The sequence below is a fragment of the Mitosporidium daphniae genome (assembly GCF_000760515.2).
Source record: "Mitosporidium daphniae strain UGP3 chromosome Unknown contig-132, whole genome shotgun sequence".
Lineage (NCBI taxonomy): Eukaryota > Fungi > Microsporidia > Mitosporidium > Mitosporidium daphniae.
The window spans coordinates 1-12,681 of NW_013546697.1; the positions used below are offsets into that span (position 1 = coordinate 1).

At 45.0% G+C, this 12,681-nt stretch overlaps 9 protein-coding genes across 9 annotated transcripts; 6 read left to right on the forward strand and 3 right to left on the reverse strand.

Moving 5' to 3' along the window:
- Nucleotides 1–1,002: 1,002 nt before the first annotated feature.
- On the forward strand, nt 1,003–2,160 carry DI09_132p10 (ribosomal protein L4; the record flags this gene model as incomplete). Its single annotated transcript, XM_013383790.1, has 2 exons — nt 1,003–1,005; nt 1,126–2,160. The coding sequence occupies 2 exons, from the start codon at nt 1,003–1,005 to the stop codon at nt 2,158–2,160; spliced, it is 1,038 nt and encodes a 345-aa protein (XP_013239244.1).
- Nucleotides 2,161–2,791: 631 nt separating this feature from the next.
- Nucleotides 2,792–3,642, forward strand: DI09_132p20 (uncharacterized protein; the record flags this gene model as incomplete). The annotated part of the gene is made up of 2 exons (XM_013383791.1): nt 2,792–2,833; nt 2,908–3,642. The coding sequence occupies 2 exons, from the start codon at nt 2,792–2,794 to the stop codon at nt 3,640–3,642; spliced, it is 777 nt and encodes a 258-aa protein (XP_013239245.1).
- Nucleotides 3,643–3,708: 66 nt separating this feature from the next.
- On the reverse strand, nt 3,709–4,482 carry DI09_132p30 (uncharacterized protein; the record flags this gene model as incomplete). The annotated part of the gene is made up of 1 exon (XM_013383792.1): nt 3,709–4,482. The coding sequence occupies one exon, from the start codon at nt 4,480–4,482 to the stop codon at nt 3,709–3,711; it is 774 nt and encodes a 257-aa protein (XP_013239246.1).
- A 51-nt stretch (nt 4,483–4,533) lies between these two features.
- Nucleotides 4,534–6,745, forward strand: DI09_132p40 (Suf-domain-containing protein; the record flags this gene model as incomplete). Its single annotated transcript, XM_013383793.1, has 6 exons — nt 4,534–5,028; nt 5,096–5,371; nt 5,426–5,661; nt 5,687–5,981; nt 6,005–6,383; nt 6,408–6,745. The coding sequence occupies 6 exons, from the start codon at nt 4,534–4,536 to the stop codon at nt 6,743–6,745; spliced, it is 2,019 nt and encodes a 672-aa protein (XP_013239247.1).
- Nucleotides 6,746–6,821: 76 nt separating this feature from the next.
- On the reverse strand, nt 6,822–7,490 carry DI09_132p50 (uncharacterized protein; the record flags this gene model as incomplete). The annotated part of the gene is made up of 1 exon (XM_013383794.1): nt 6,822–7,490. One exon carries the CDS (start codon nt 7,488–7,490, stop codon nt 6,822–6,824), a length of 669 nt encoding a protein of 222 aa, XP_013239248.1.
- Nucleotides 7,491–7,920: 430 nt separating this feature from the next.
- DI09_132p60 (uncharacterized protein) lies at nt 7,921–9,156 on the forward strand (the record flags this gene model as incomplete). The annotated part of the gene is made up of 1 exon (XM_013383795.1): nt 7,921–9,156. The coding sequence occupies one exon, from the start codon at nt 7,921–7,923 to the stop codon at nt 9,154–9,156; it is 1,236 nt and encodes a 411-aa protein (XP_013239249.1).
- Nucleotides 9,157–9,239: 83 nt separating this feature from the next.
- Nucleotides 9,240–10,589, reverse strand: DI09_132p70 (vacuolar amino acid transporter 6; the record flags this gene model as incomplete). Its single annotated transcript, XM_013383796.1, has 1 exon — nt 9,240–10,589. One exon carries the CDS (start codon nt 10,587–10,589, stop codon nt 9,240–9,242), a length of 1,350 nt encoding a protein of 449 aa, XP_013239250.1.
- A 319-nt stretch (nt 10,590–10,908) lies between these two features.
- DI09_132p80 (uncharacterized protein) lies at nt 10,909–11,585 on the forward strand (the record flags this gene model as incomplete). Its single annotated transcript, XM_013383797.1, has 2 exons — nt 10,909–11,443; nt 11,494–11,585. 2 exons carry the CDS (start codon nt 10,909–10,911, stop codon nt 11,583–11,585), a joined length of 627 nt encoding a protein of 208 aa, XP_013239251.1.
- A 55-nt stretch (nt 11,586–11,640) lies between these two features.
- Nucleotides 11,641–12,174, forward strand: DI09_132p90 (uncharacterized protein; the record flags this gene model as incomplete). The annotated part of the gene is made up of 3 exons (XM_013383798.1): nt 11,641–11,718; nt 11,762–11,826; nt 11,880–12,174. 3 exons carry the CDS (start codon nt 11,641–11,643, stop codon nt 12,172–12,174), a joined length of 438 nt encoding a protein of 145 aa, XP_013239252.1.
- Nucleotides 12,175–12,681: the final 507 nt, after the last annotated feature.

The following is a 12,681-nucleotide window of genomic DNA, read 5'->3' on the forward strand; positions in this document are numbered from 1 at the left end:
TTTTTCTAGGGTTCATTTTATAGACTGTTTTGCACCGGAAATTTTGCATCCAATAGGAATATTAAATTAAATAGTTGCTCACATAGCCAATGAAACTCCGAAGATTACTCATCAGGTCGTCATGCTTGGTATCAAACTTATTATCCGCCACAAATCGGCTGGTTTAATGAACCCTAGAAAAATTTCCAAAAAATAAATTTTCCTAAAAGTAGCGCACTAAATTGGCTATCCAACGACAACAATTATTGCATCGGTTTCCTGTTTGGAAATGGAAAATCTTTTTTCATCTAGCCTTAAATTAAGACAAATTAAATTTCATCCAATCAGATGCTTGTAATTATTTCGAAAGCCAGTTAGTTCGCATGCCCTCTTAATCGAATTTCGATTAAAACTATTGGCACTTCTTATGCATGACGTTTTTTGATTAAAATCGAGTCTTTAAGATCCTAAATTTACTTTTAACTTTAAGAGGTTTGAAGTTTACTCTGGTAATTGATAGACATAGTGTTTTATTAATCATCATCCGACGACTTTGGAATGCACATATCGATTTAGACTCATAATAGATGCAGCGCACCCTCTTTTATTACCAATCTCTGCATATAGAAAATAATATTCAAGATACTTATTATGCAATGAAAAGGCTGACTTTTAATATTTATTTTTCCATTATCACGATCAATTTTTGGCCTCAATAAGGCCATCCGGACCGGTGTCTAATAACTTTTGCGCCAATAAAATTCCAGCAAGCCTATTTTTAGAAGGCTATTTTAATGGGCATTCGGAAGTTCGGGTGTTGAAGCCCCCTTCTTTTCCCATTTTAAGCATAGACCGCGATATTTGCAAAGTGTTTAGGCTTTAATACCTTATTAATAAAAACACAAGTTTTCGGATTGAACTTGTTTGTGCAAAACGTGAAATTTTATGGGTTGGCCAGTATTGTGGGGACTTTAGTGAATTCAACGTAAAATTTAAATTTAAATTAAATTTATTAATCTCCAAATGGTAGGTTGCCGAGGCCGGTTCTTGTTTCCCATTCTCTGTTTTTGCATCTGTCATACATTTAGTCTTTTGACATTGAATGTTTATTTCAACTTTTTCTATCCGATTCCAATTTATTTGTAGACTGCTTCTATTGCAAGACCATTGGTCCACTCTTATTCTGAGGTTGACGGAAAGACCGTCATTGCGTCGGTTCCTCTTCCACAAGTCTTCAAATGCCCGATTCGCCCAGATGTGGTAAACTTTGTTCATACCAATCTGGCCAAAAACAGCAGACAGCCATACGCTGTCTCCCGAATTGCTGGCCACCAGACCTCTGCTATTTCTTGGGGAACTGGTCGTGCAGTCTCGCGTATTCCGCGTGTTTCGGGAGGAGGTACTCATCGTGCTGGTCAGGGTGCGTACGGAAACATGTGTCGAGGCGGAAGAATGTTTGCACCCACCAAAATATGGCGCCGCTGGCACCGTTGTGTAAACATCAATCAACGTCGTTATGCCGTTGTTTCAGCGATTGCAGCTTCTGCTGTTCCCTCGCTTGTGATGGCTCGCGGGCATCGTATTGAGAGCATTCGCGAAGTTCCGCTTGTTGTGTCAGATATTCTCGAGTCTATCTCGACTACCAAGGCCGCAGTTGCTTTTCTTAAGGCTGTAAACGCATTTGCAGACGTTGAGAAAGTTTCTGATTCAAAAAGACTTCGTGCTGGAAAAGGCAAAATGCGTAACCGTCGCTTCAGAATGCGAAAAGGCCCCCTTGTTGTTTATTCAAAGGACCAGGGCATCACCAAAGCCTTCAGAAGCATTCCTGGCGTTGAGCTGCTCCCAGTGACCGCTTTGAATCTCCTAAAGTTGGCACCTGGTGGCCATCTCGGTAGATTTGTTATTTGGACCCAATCTGCCTTCTCTAAGCTTGACGCAATCTATGGTGTCGGCGGAGAAACATCTGAATCCAAGAAAAACTACTCGCTCCCTGAGCCTGTGATTTCAAATCCAGATATCTCGCGCATTATCAATTCAGAGGAAATCCAGTCTGTTCTTAGACCAATATATCCAAAGAGAACCTCCAAGGCACCTCTTAAGCATAATCCACTTAAGAACAAAAAGGCTATGATTGCACTGAACCCCTTTGCCGCCGCATCATCATCATCATCATCCAAGTAATTCAGTAAAATTATTGTGACAAGTTCAGTAGACACACTATTCTTTAATTTGCAGCAGAGTTGATTTTAAATTAATTTTTTAAACAACAAATCACCATGATCTCAATGGGACTTTCAAGAGAACTCTTCTCCTTTGAACGATAGTTCATCTTTTGTATTTGGTCGGTTAGTCTGAAATTTTTATCTCGTGCAAGATAAACAATTTTCTCTTTGCGGTAAAGCTTTATAACACCATGATGCACCATAATAGATATAATTTATCAAAATCGCGTTGAGAATGGTCTTCTACTGTGCCAGCTCACTTCATGACACCATAAAGTCTGCTCTTACAAAGTGGCTTACGGAAAATACTTTCTTGATCAATGGAATATAATACCTTTACTGGATTACGTGCACAATTTACATATTCTCTGGTTGCGATCAAGATGATAATTTACTTGCGGAAGAATTTTACAAAATATCTATAATCAAGCAAGGAGATTCCCATTTCCTCGCCAAAGTGGTCTTTTCTTTTAGCGATCCACGGCTGATTTTTCGCCTTGAAAAAAGCAGCGAAAAGCTATATCGATATGATTTCAAGTATGTATAGCTATTTGCATTGAAGGCAGCCATATTCTTTACAAATGTTCTCAATGTCGCTAGCAGATTTCTGCAATTTACTTTTGAAGCAGCTGGTAAAGGGTAAGCACAGCCTCCATGGCCAAGTTAAAATTTAAATTAAATAAAAAAATTGTTTTCAATGGTGAAGCAACGGCGAGCCTCCAAGCGTCTCACAACTGCACATCGTGCTAAAGTTACACGAAAGGTTCACGAACACCATCGCCGATCTTCTTCAAAATCAAAACCTGGGCGAAGAAAGGATCCTGGCATCCCAAAAGAGCTTCCGTTCCGTGATGCTGTCATAGCAGAAGCCATGGCCGCACGTGCGAGCTCCAAGGTCAAACGGTCCGCGCTTACAGCTAACAAAGGGTCAGATACCGACTTATGTCCGATGTATACTTCTATGTCGGTGGAGGGCAGCCTTTGTAATGATTCTAATTTAAAGCCAGCGTCTGAGCCTCCTCATGCAAAGACCAATATTCGCAAGAATGGCTCTAAACGCATTTCAGATCCTGTTGAAGCTGTGCGTAAGGAGATCTGGGGCCAAATTTCTCCAGATAGCCTTCAGGCTCATTATGGTCTTGTGGGATCTATGGCGCCGGATTCACCCGAAGCATTTCTGCGAGCTCTTGCTCGCTCTACAGGGCGAATGCGGAAGGGCGGCATTCCAGATCTCCCAGCCGCCGCAAGAAATGTTCTCGAAGATGCCAGCAGCGGAAAGCTTCGCTTGACCGGGCTTGTTGGAAAGAGCAACCCAATTTGTGCAAGAAAGGATGGGTCAGACGGTATCAAAGGTGACATTGGCACCGCCGATGGTATCTCCTCTACCGTGACCACTACTGCAGTACTTTCAACGCTCTCTCCAGAGTTTAAAATCGAATAACTTATTTCCACAATAAAATTCCTTGTCTCACAATGCTGGGGATCATAGTAAATCTCTCTTTATTCGCTAGCGGTAGTATGGCGGCCGCCGAGAGACGACGCCATGGTCCTGCAACGCGGCGTTGAGGTCCTCAAGAGTGAGTACGAACCGCCTTTCTTTAGATGCTTTGCGGTCGGCCTTGGATGTAGGCGCAGTGGTTGCGGGTGCAGCAACGCCATTGCTCCTAATCCGCGAGTACTGCATGGCATCCTGTGCCACGTCTGTAATAAATTTTTGTGCCATCAATGCAAGCAACCGCTTGAGCTTGACATCTGGAGAATCGAGACCCGCGCGCGCCATGACCATATCCATGAGAGGGTCAGGGATGATGGGCGTAAAATGCTCAAGCTGACGAAGCAATTCAAGTAATGCCTTGTCCTCTTCAAACTTGGCTTCAAGAGAGGTTTCTGATAATCGGGTTGCCTCTGCGGGCGGAATAGATGTCGATGTAGGTGTTACTTGAGGAGGCCTCCGTTCCCCGTCAGCGGTCGGGTATTTAGTAGCCCCGAGTGGGAGAAAATGCGAGGATGGTAGCTGCTGGCGCAGCGCAGATGCACGATGTTGCTGTTGTTGTATGAGTGCAGAGAGCGGTGAAGCACGAAAAAGCTGCCCAGGTTGCTGAATGGTGCCGCTTAGAGCTGCGGCCATAGCATGGTGAGAGCCGTCTACATGGGGGATATTATTGATGGGTGCATGGCTAGTGTTTAAGCCGACATTGCTATTCAAAAGCGAAGCGTCTTTGGGAATATTTGCGCCATAGTCCATGACATCATCATAGTTTTGGTCACACTCTTCGTCCATGATGGCACTGGAGTGGCAACTCGAGTTTCTAAAATTTAATTTGTAATTGCAATGGTCATGTTGGAGCAAGAAGCCCCCTCAGCGCTATTTGCCTTGGCTAAGGGCGACCGTGCCTATGATACAGAGCTGTGGACACATCTGTTGCCGCTATGCAGGGATTCTTCATCTGCTTGTTTCGAGTTGCAGGATCAAATTTTCGCAGAAGCGCTGCGTCAGTACCCTACGTCGCTTTTTGTTTGGACACAGCGGATTGCACTTGCGCTTGCACGCTTGGGAAAGCCAGAAGAGACGCCCTTGTCAGGAGCTTCAGATGTTTTATTGGAATCCCTGTCTGTGCAGACCGCCTCTATCTTCCTGGCAGCTGCACAGGCAACGCTGAGCCCACAGGTCTGGGACCATTATCTGACATGGTTGCAAAGGCCGGGTGCTGAGGAGTTGCCCAGTAGTGTAGAGGCACTTTATGAACAGGCGGTTTCGCAAGTCGGCTTTGACGTTCACGCCGTCAACCTGTGGATGGGCTACATCCGCTTCGTCAAAGAGAAAAAGGTGCTTCATTTTGCTGACTTGTCGTAGGTGAGGGCGTTTTTGTGATCTTGCGTAGACAGAAAATCAGTTCGAAGAGCAGCTACAGTTGGACGCATTGCGAAAACTCTACCAACGTGCCGTCGTCATCCCGATGATTGGTGTTGAGGGCATTTGGCGTGAATACGACCTTTTTGAGAACGGCCTCAACAAGGTTACTGGACGAAAGATCCTTGCGGAGCGTAGTGGCGCCTACATGAATGCCCGGGCGCTTTCTCGGGAGCTGCGCGCCCTTCACGAAGATGGCAAGATTACTCGGGGTATCATTGTCGGATATGGACTCCCACATGCCCGCGACCGCGAACAGGTATCAGAACAATAGCTTGCCATAGGTAACGCTGTAAAGGGATTTTCTTCATAGCTCGGTGCTTTGTTGGCATGGATTGATTGGGAAATGAAGAACCACCTTTCTTTGGCTGCCGATAGCCTATATGAGCGCATTTGCTGGGCATTTCGTAGTGCGCTCGCCCATGCATACTCATCCGAACAGCTTTGGTTCCATTATTTTGAATATTTGGTGGGAAGTGGAACCATTGGAGCCCGCGAGGCTGCCATTTCCGACCTTCACGACCACGCCCTGCCATATTTGTCTCTCAGGTAAGTGGATGCCTTTTATTTTCAGTGTTCCACTTCACGCGCTGCTTCTTGAAGCATACGAAACGAGTGAAGATGTCAAAGTGGGCACAGCCTTACTTGAATCGCTTCTTTGTCGGTTTTCACTTGCCATTGCAGAAGTTGAGCGGCGCGAGGCTCCAATTAAAGATGGCATGTCTGCGTCCAAAGGAACTGATACACAGCCCTTCACGGTGGATGAAGGGCCGGGGCTACTAGTGGCTCCATCGATCTCATTGGCAGGCCTGAAGCGGGATCATTGTATGACACTTAAACACGCCATTCGATTCGCACGGCGAACACAGGTGAGTATCTTCTCTTATTTCAGGGACTGCCTCTTGCGCGACAATACTTTGCTCGGGCGCGCAAGCTGCCTTATTGCACGCATGAAATCTTTACGCTTGCAGCTAACATGGAGTTTTTCGTGGGCAAGGATCCTGGCATTGCATTCAAGATTTTCGAATTGGGAATGAAACTTTTTTCGGAAGAACCTACGTTCGTCATCTCGTACATGAAGCTGCTGCTAATAAAACTCGATGAGTCCAATATCAAGAGCCTTTTCGAGCGCGCCTTGCGCTCTCTCGCCTCTAACAAGAGTGCAATCAAAGAACTTTGGCTTATGCTGATTAGACACGAACGGGATTACGGGCATCTTGTGCGCGTAAAGGAACTCTGCAATAGGCTCATTGCAGAGGAGGCTCCGGAAAGTAATCGATTCCACTTTTCTTTAGATGGCGGGTGGACGCTTTTTTTAGATCGAAACGAACTGGCCGATTCGCTGCACGACGCAGTTGGCATGAAGGATACCACGAATACAAAGAATGCCCCATGGACGCCCGCTCCATATCGGGGTGGATTTGCATCAGATGCAATGCCATTATCGCAGCCAGCGCAGACGGCCGCCATGCAGGCAATCCGGAAACGGCCCAGGGACGGGGTCGCCGCTATTCCTTCTGGCGAAGACATCCTAAAGTCTGTACTCAACAGTTGTGGACCTGTCTCCGCATACAATGGCCCCGTTGTTCCTGCAGAAGCTGCTCTCGAGCTTTTCCGCTCCATCAAAGCCTAGAGGCCCATCGATCGCTAAACCTGTTGCCGTATAACACTGCAATAAACTAACTGCCACTCAACATGCCGACTTTTGGTTAGGTTTTATTGTCACCATCATCTGTACAAAGGATCGGCTTGCGTTGTCGGAATCTTTTTGATATCTGCGAAATGAGGGATGACGTCGATTGAGCAGTGTCGTTTGGCGTTGGCTCGGTTGCTGCGGGCTGCTTCTGCGCACGCTTCCGCTCCATGGCATCGATTGTCCGCGCCTTTTCCGCCTTTTGCAAATAGAGCTGGTTTGTCTTTTTCGACTGCGAAATTTCGGCATTGAGCCGTTGCTCTCGGACTGCCTTTTTATAGGCCAACTGGTCTGTAAGGTGCGACCATGTGAACTTTGATAAGTATTTCAAATTCCATAGATCGTCTGCGAATCTCTTGCTCCTCCCGGTTCTGCCAATGGGATTGCAGTTCAAAATCTCTGCCGCCCGCTTGGCATCTTTTTTGTAGGTGAACTCAATCCATCCCTCGACGAACCCTGATCCGTGGAATGGCTTTTTGCGGTCATCTACTCGAGATTGTCTCTTTTTTGTCGAATGCTCTTGCTTGGGCGTAAGAAAGATTCTGCTGAGCTTTCCATACGGCGTTAATAGTTCTCGTAAAATTCCGGGCGTCATTTTGGGCGGGATTCTGCTTATATAGAGAACACCCCTATCTTGCTCCTCGTTTACATGTTCTAGAGCAAGCGGAAGCGAAACAAAGTCCATAAAGTTGAAAATTTACATTTAAATTTAAATTTAAATTTAAATGTAAATGTAAATTTAAAACAGAAACAATTTCCCCAATTTTTATCAACCTATTCGGACGTACCACCGTTCTCACGCGCGTACGCCTCGCTCGTTGTGTAAGTATGCAGGCTTTGTGTGCGTTTGATTTTCGGCGCGCAAGCCCATTTCTTGGAATGATGCCGATGTTGGCAATGTAACAGTCAGTAGCGTTACCAAGTCAATATGGACCACTTCGATTGGCCGGCCATTTGAAAAACTCTGAAATAATTTGACACCTTTTTTTCAAATTACTCCAATCATTCGAACTTTACATGGAACCTATTATAAGTATCTTTCTTGGCGTCAGCTACGTTACAGTTGGGCTTTTTTCTATCCATTAGTCGATATTTAAACAAGATCAACTTCTCGAATGGCATCGTTTTCTATTGCTTCCTCAAATGCATTGCCTCAGGGAACACCGGCGACACTTTCCGGCCATGACACATCAACCGACTACATGTTCATGGCAGACCAGTTTCTTTTTGACGACCAGTTGGCCTCTTCCTTTTTAATGCCGGGCATGTTCGACTCGTTCGATTGTAATTTTGACCTATCCGACCCCAATTTCATTTCCAAACTACCGGTGCCAGCAGACAATGACCCCCCGTCGCTTCAGGATTGTATCCGCCCAATCACAGACACATCTTCTCTTGAAATTAACAAAAACCAGTCGCGCCCCGTTGAATACTTTGAAAACAGCTCAATCGGAGAAATGGGCGATCTCATTCTACCTCCGATGAGCTCTGATTCCGACCTAAATGGCTATTTTAGGGAGAATTGGAATGGCGCCGATGCTACCTCCTCTATGCAATACCAATATCCTTTGTATAGCCATTCTACTGGCAACCTTAACAGGGCGTATAACACACCGGCTTCATATGTAAACATGGGTTCAAAACAATATTTTGGACAACCTCAAATATTCAGCGGACACCACCCGGTGATGACGGGAGCACAGGGAGCTGCAGCCACCATCAAGGTGCCGATTTCCTCGCACAAGCCCAATGTTCAAACAGAGATCAAAAGAACCACACCGCTGATGCTTCCCTTCCACCACAAAAATGATAACCGGATCATTCCGGTGCGGAATTTTTCCGCACAACACCAAGTAGCAGCGGCCGCCGCGTATTTGGCATCTTCAGCCTCGTTCCCTCCACCCTCAAACAACGGAGTGTATTCCCCAAACCACTCGTCCGGATCGTTTGCCCAGACATCTCCATTTCAAATAACCGTTTCCATTGGGGACATCCAAAGCACAAAAAAGGACTTTCTTAAAAGGGCAGATGAAATTGATTATTCAAATGTAACTGTGGTCGAACTGAAAAACTTTCTTAGAGAATTCCATCAAGCGTCAGGCGGTAAAAAGGCCGATTTAGTTGAGCGGATTAGATATATTTGCAATTATCTTCGAGGTGAAGAAGTCGCCATCAGTGCAGCATCTTCTTCTGTACAGAGCCAATCGCCGCAAATGAACGGGGGATTATATTCAACCTCACCGCAGCTGCCATATAACATTGGAATGGCGTCATCGCCGCAATTTTTCTCTAACCCAATCACAACATTCTCGCAGCAAGCTGCAAACACAGCACACTCTTACTTTAATTAGTGCGCGGCTGAACGAATGGGAACGGAGCGGGTGGTGTAAGATTACCTATCTTCGGTCGGTCGAGATGATAGTGACAATAAAATTTATAAAATAGCTAAAACCATCATCCCCAGAAGGATAGAAAAACAAATCAAAAAATAAGAGCAAGCCTCTTTCCAGTAAGACCTTGATGTGGGCGGATTTCCTTTTGAAATGAGCAAATAAATGTATGGACCAAAAAACAGTGCAATGTAATTGTCACCGGTGGCGCCAACGAGCGATAGCACAGCGCCAAATTCGGTCACAAAAAGAGCAAGTATCAAGCAGATGAGGCAATAAATGGACGTGACGCAATAGTGGAACCTGTCCGACCGCATTCCTCTTTTTGGATGTTGATCTCCGATGAGTGGACTTAAGACTGGAGAGCTCATATCGAGATCCGACAATGGGGCCAAAAGTCGTGACTCAGAGGGAGCGTCGGCATCGTGCATAAAATATGTCCATAAATTATGAATCGAGATTTTTATCGGATAAAATTGAATGGGGAAGGCCGAGATGACGATTAGCAAAAGACACAGGCGCCCCATGAATAAGGAAACGCGAAGAGGATCAAATTGGTCAAGAATGATTGAAAACTCGGAAATCAAGTGGTTTTCGACGTCCCCATATTCGTAGGAATCAAATAATTTGCTATCAACCCCGTCCCCCAAAGTAACATACCCGGCTGCTGCTATCAAAAAATAAATCATCCCAACACTGGCAATGCTGACGACGGATATTTTGTTCAGCTTGCCGATGGATCTTGGCTGCTTTAGCTCGTTAAAAATATTGAACAAGTTGTGGTGGCAAGTGAAGCCAAAAATAAATATCGGAATCGATCTTAGAATGCCTTCAAACGACCATTTCCAAAGCGAAATCGGCAGTCTGTCGACAACGTTGAGCCGGAACAGTTGGAAAATCGATTCGTCAGAATAAAGCAGAAACAGGGCAAAATAAGCAAGTATCATCAGCAGGATGTAGACGACGCACATGATTGCCAGTATTGACATGAACTTGAGGGCGCGCAAGGTTTTAAGACAGCACAATGGGAATAGAACGAAAAGCATCGTTGCGACGATGCTAAATTGTCTGGGCTCAAATCCAAAAAACAGCATATCGTCGTAAGCCTCGTAAAACAAAGAATACACAAACAAATACAGCGAAGGGATCGAATTCCCAACAAGAATCAGGTATGACAGACATACACCCCAGCCTTGGATGATGATCGACAAATCAACAGACAAACGGAGCCTTGGGGCATATTTTGTTGCCGCCGAAAAATAACTTGTTTGGCGGCCTGAAAGCGAACAGGCGGTAATGGATAAACAATGCAGCGAAAACATCACAATCAGTGTGCAAATTAGCATCCAAACAAAGCCATGGACCAGCCCCAATTTGGAAATGGCGTAGGGCATTGCAATCAGGCCGCTGCCGATGCAGGTGTTGATGAGAGTTAGTACACTGCCGAAGACCGTTTGTCCGCCCTGCGGTTCATCCAAAATGACATCGCACGATGAAACGCTTATCGGGGAATATTCAACCAGGTGTTTATGCATCACAACTCTTCAAAATGGTGCGCTTTTATCATTGTGATGACAAACTTTATTTTGTGATGCATTGCCAGATCTATGCCCGTTCAAGATGCTGGCGATCGATAGTTCGGATTTAAAATTCAATTGGTTGAAATTTGATATTTAAAGGACCTTTTGTAATTACAAAATATTTCCGTTTGCCATGTTCTCCCCCTCCAAGTTCATGTCGCAGTTCCTGGTCATTGCGATCACTTGCCAACTCGTCTTGTTTTTTGATGGGATTTTTAGAAATAATACAGAGCCTGCCAGCAACATTTCGGCCTTGATAAATATCAAGCCCGTTTTGATTTTCGGGCCTCCAGGAAATCAGATCAACCTGTGGTCGCATACATACTACTCCAGCGACTCCCCAAATCGGTCTTTGCTTGGCGAAGATAGCGAATCTTCTCCAGAAAAAGATGCTTTCATGAATTTTAAGGAAAGCTTAAAGGAAATCCTCAAACAGAAGAGGCTTTCTCTCGCAAATCCAATGACACCCCCAACTGGCGGGGTTCTTTCATTTTTGCCTGTCCAGCTTTCCGCCCCCGCTCCATATGATATATACATCATCCTTTATACTCTTTTCCTTGCCTTTGTCGCTACTATGATCTTTTCGGTGGTCGCCAAAATGTGTTCCATCGGCCAGGCTAACATTTTGGCGATCTTTTTTACTTTTCTTGCCATGTGCTTCTTTTTAAGTACGCTGGTTATTATTTATTGCCAAATCCTGACTGTATTTTCGTTCAAGTCCTTTGGATTGGGATTTTATCTGTGGTGTATTTCTGGATCATGTTTGATGTTCGCACTGTTGATCGGGGTGTTCTCGCCCCTGATTCCTAATTTTATCTCCAATAAATAAATTTAATTGAAATCTTTTTTATTTCCACGCAACAATATGACCTCTTGGCGGAGAGACCGGATTGTTTTCGTCGATCCGGACGACTCTTCCGTTCCTTTTTGGTGGCCGGCCTTGGTATGAACCTTGGCGTCTTTTTTGTAGGTTGTCCCGTTTGAAGAGCTCGCAATATTTAAGGATGCCATGGGCGCAACGATCCCATCCTTGCATCCCGGCCAGCAATTGGTGTGCTACTTTGAGGATGGATCCTAGTACGTTTTTGTGTTTTCTAATTATAGCTCCGTCGTTCGTGATCGCGACCTCGTGGCATTTTGCCCAACAGAAGATCCATTCCTTACATATTCACGAATGCAGAATGTGGGCAAAGCAAAGCGCGCCTTAAACCCAACCACAACTCCAGCATCTCTGTTTTTGCAGGATAGAGCCGTCCAGCTGGCATTACAATATTGGGACACCGGGGTGGCCCCCTCGTATTTCAAATGGCTGCCGTTTGCATATTCGGACGCCAAACTGGAAGGGAAAATTGCAAAGGGAAACTTTAAGGGCAATGACGATTCAAGTTTATCCCATTAAAAATTCACATAGTCCTCAGCATGGCTTCCGTCTGCATGTGGAATTGAAGGCCAATTCCATTAGTGCAAGGATGAAATTTTAGTTGCATCATCATTGGACAATAAAATAAAATTAAATAAAATAAATCGGTTTGAATTGAATTAAACCAAGCTAGGGTGTGCCAAGTTGAAGGGTATTCTGATGTGAAATTTATATTCGAGGCATCACAATGTAAATGGGGTTCATCGGTGAATTGCCTGGTCTGATCTATGACCCGGAAAAGAAAAAATACTTTAAAAAGGCGCCGGTGGAGACTCGAAAGCACATCCAACCCCATGCTTTTGTACCCACCATCTCCCCATCTTCTTTGCTGCAGCCTTTGATTTATAGCCAAATATATGATAAGAATTATTGTCCTCGCCAACCGGAATCAATAATCGTGGGATCGTTGCCCAATCCAGTGGAAATTCAGTATCCCTATATAAAGCTATTTGTAAGCCCTTTTATTTATTGGTCTAGGATGTCGGC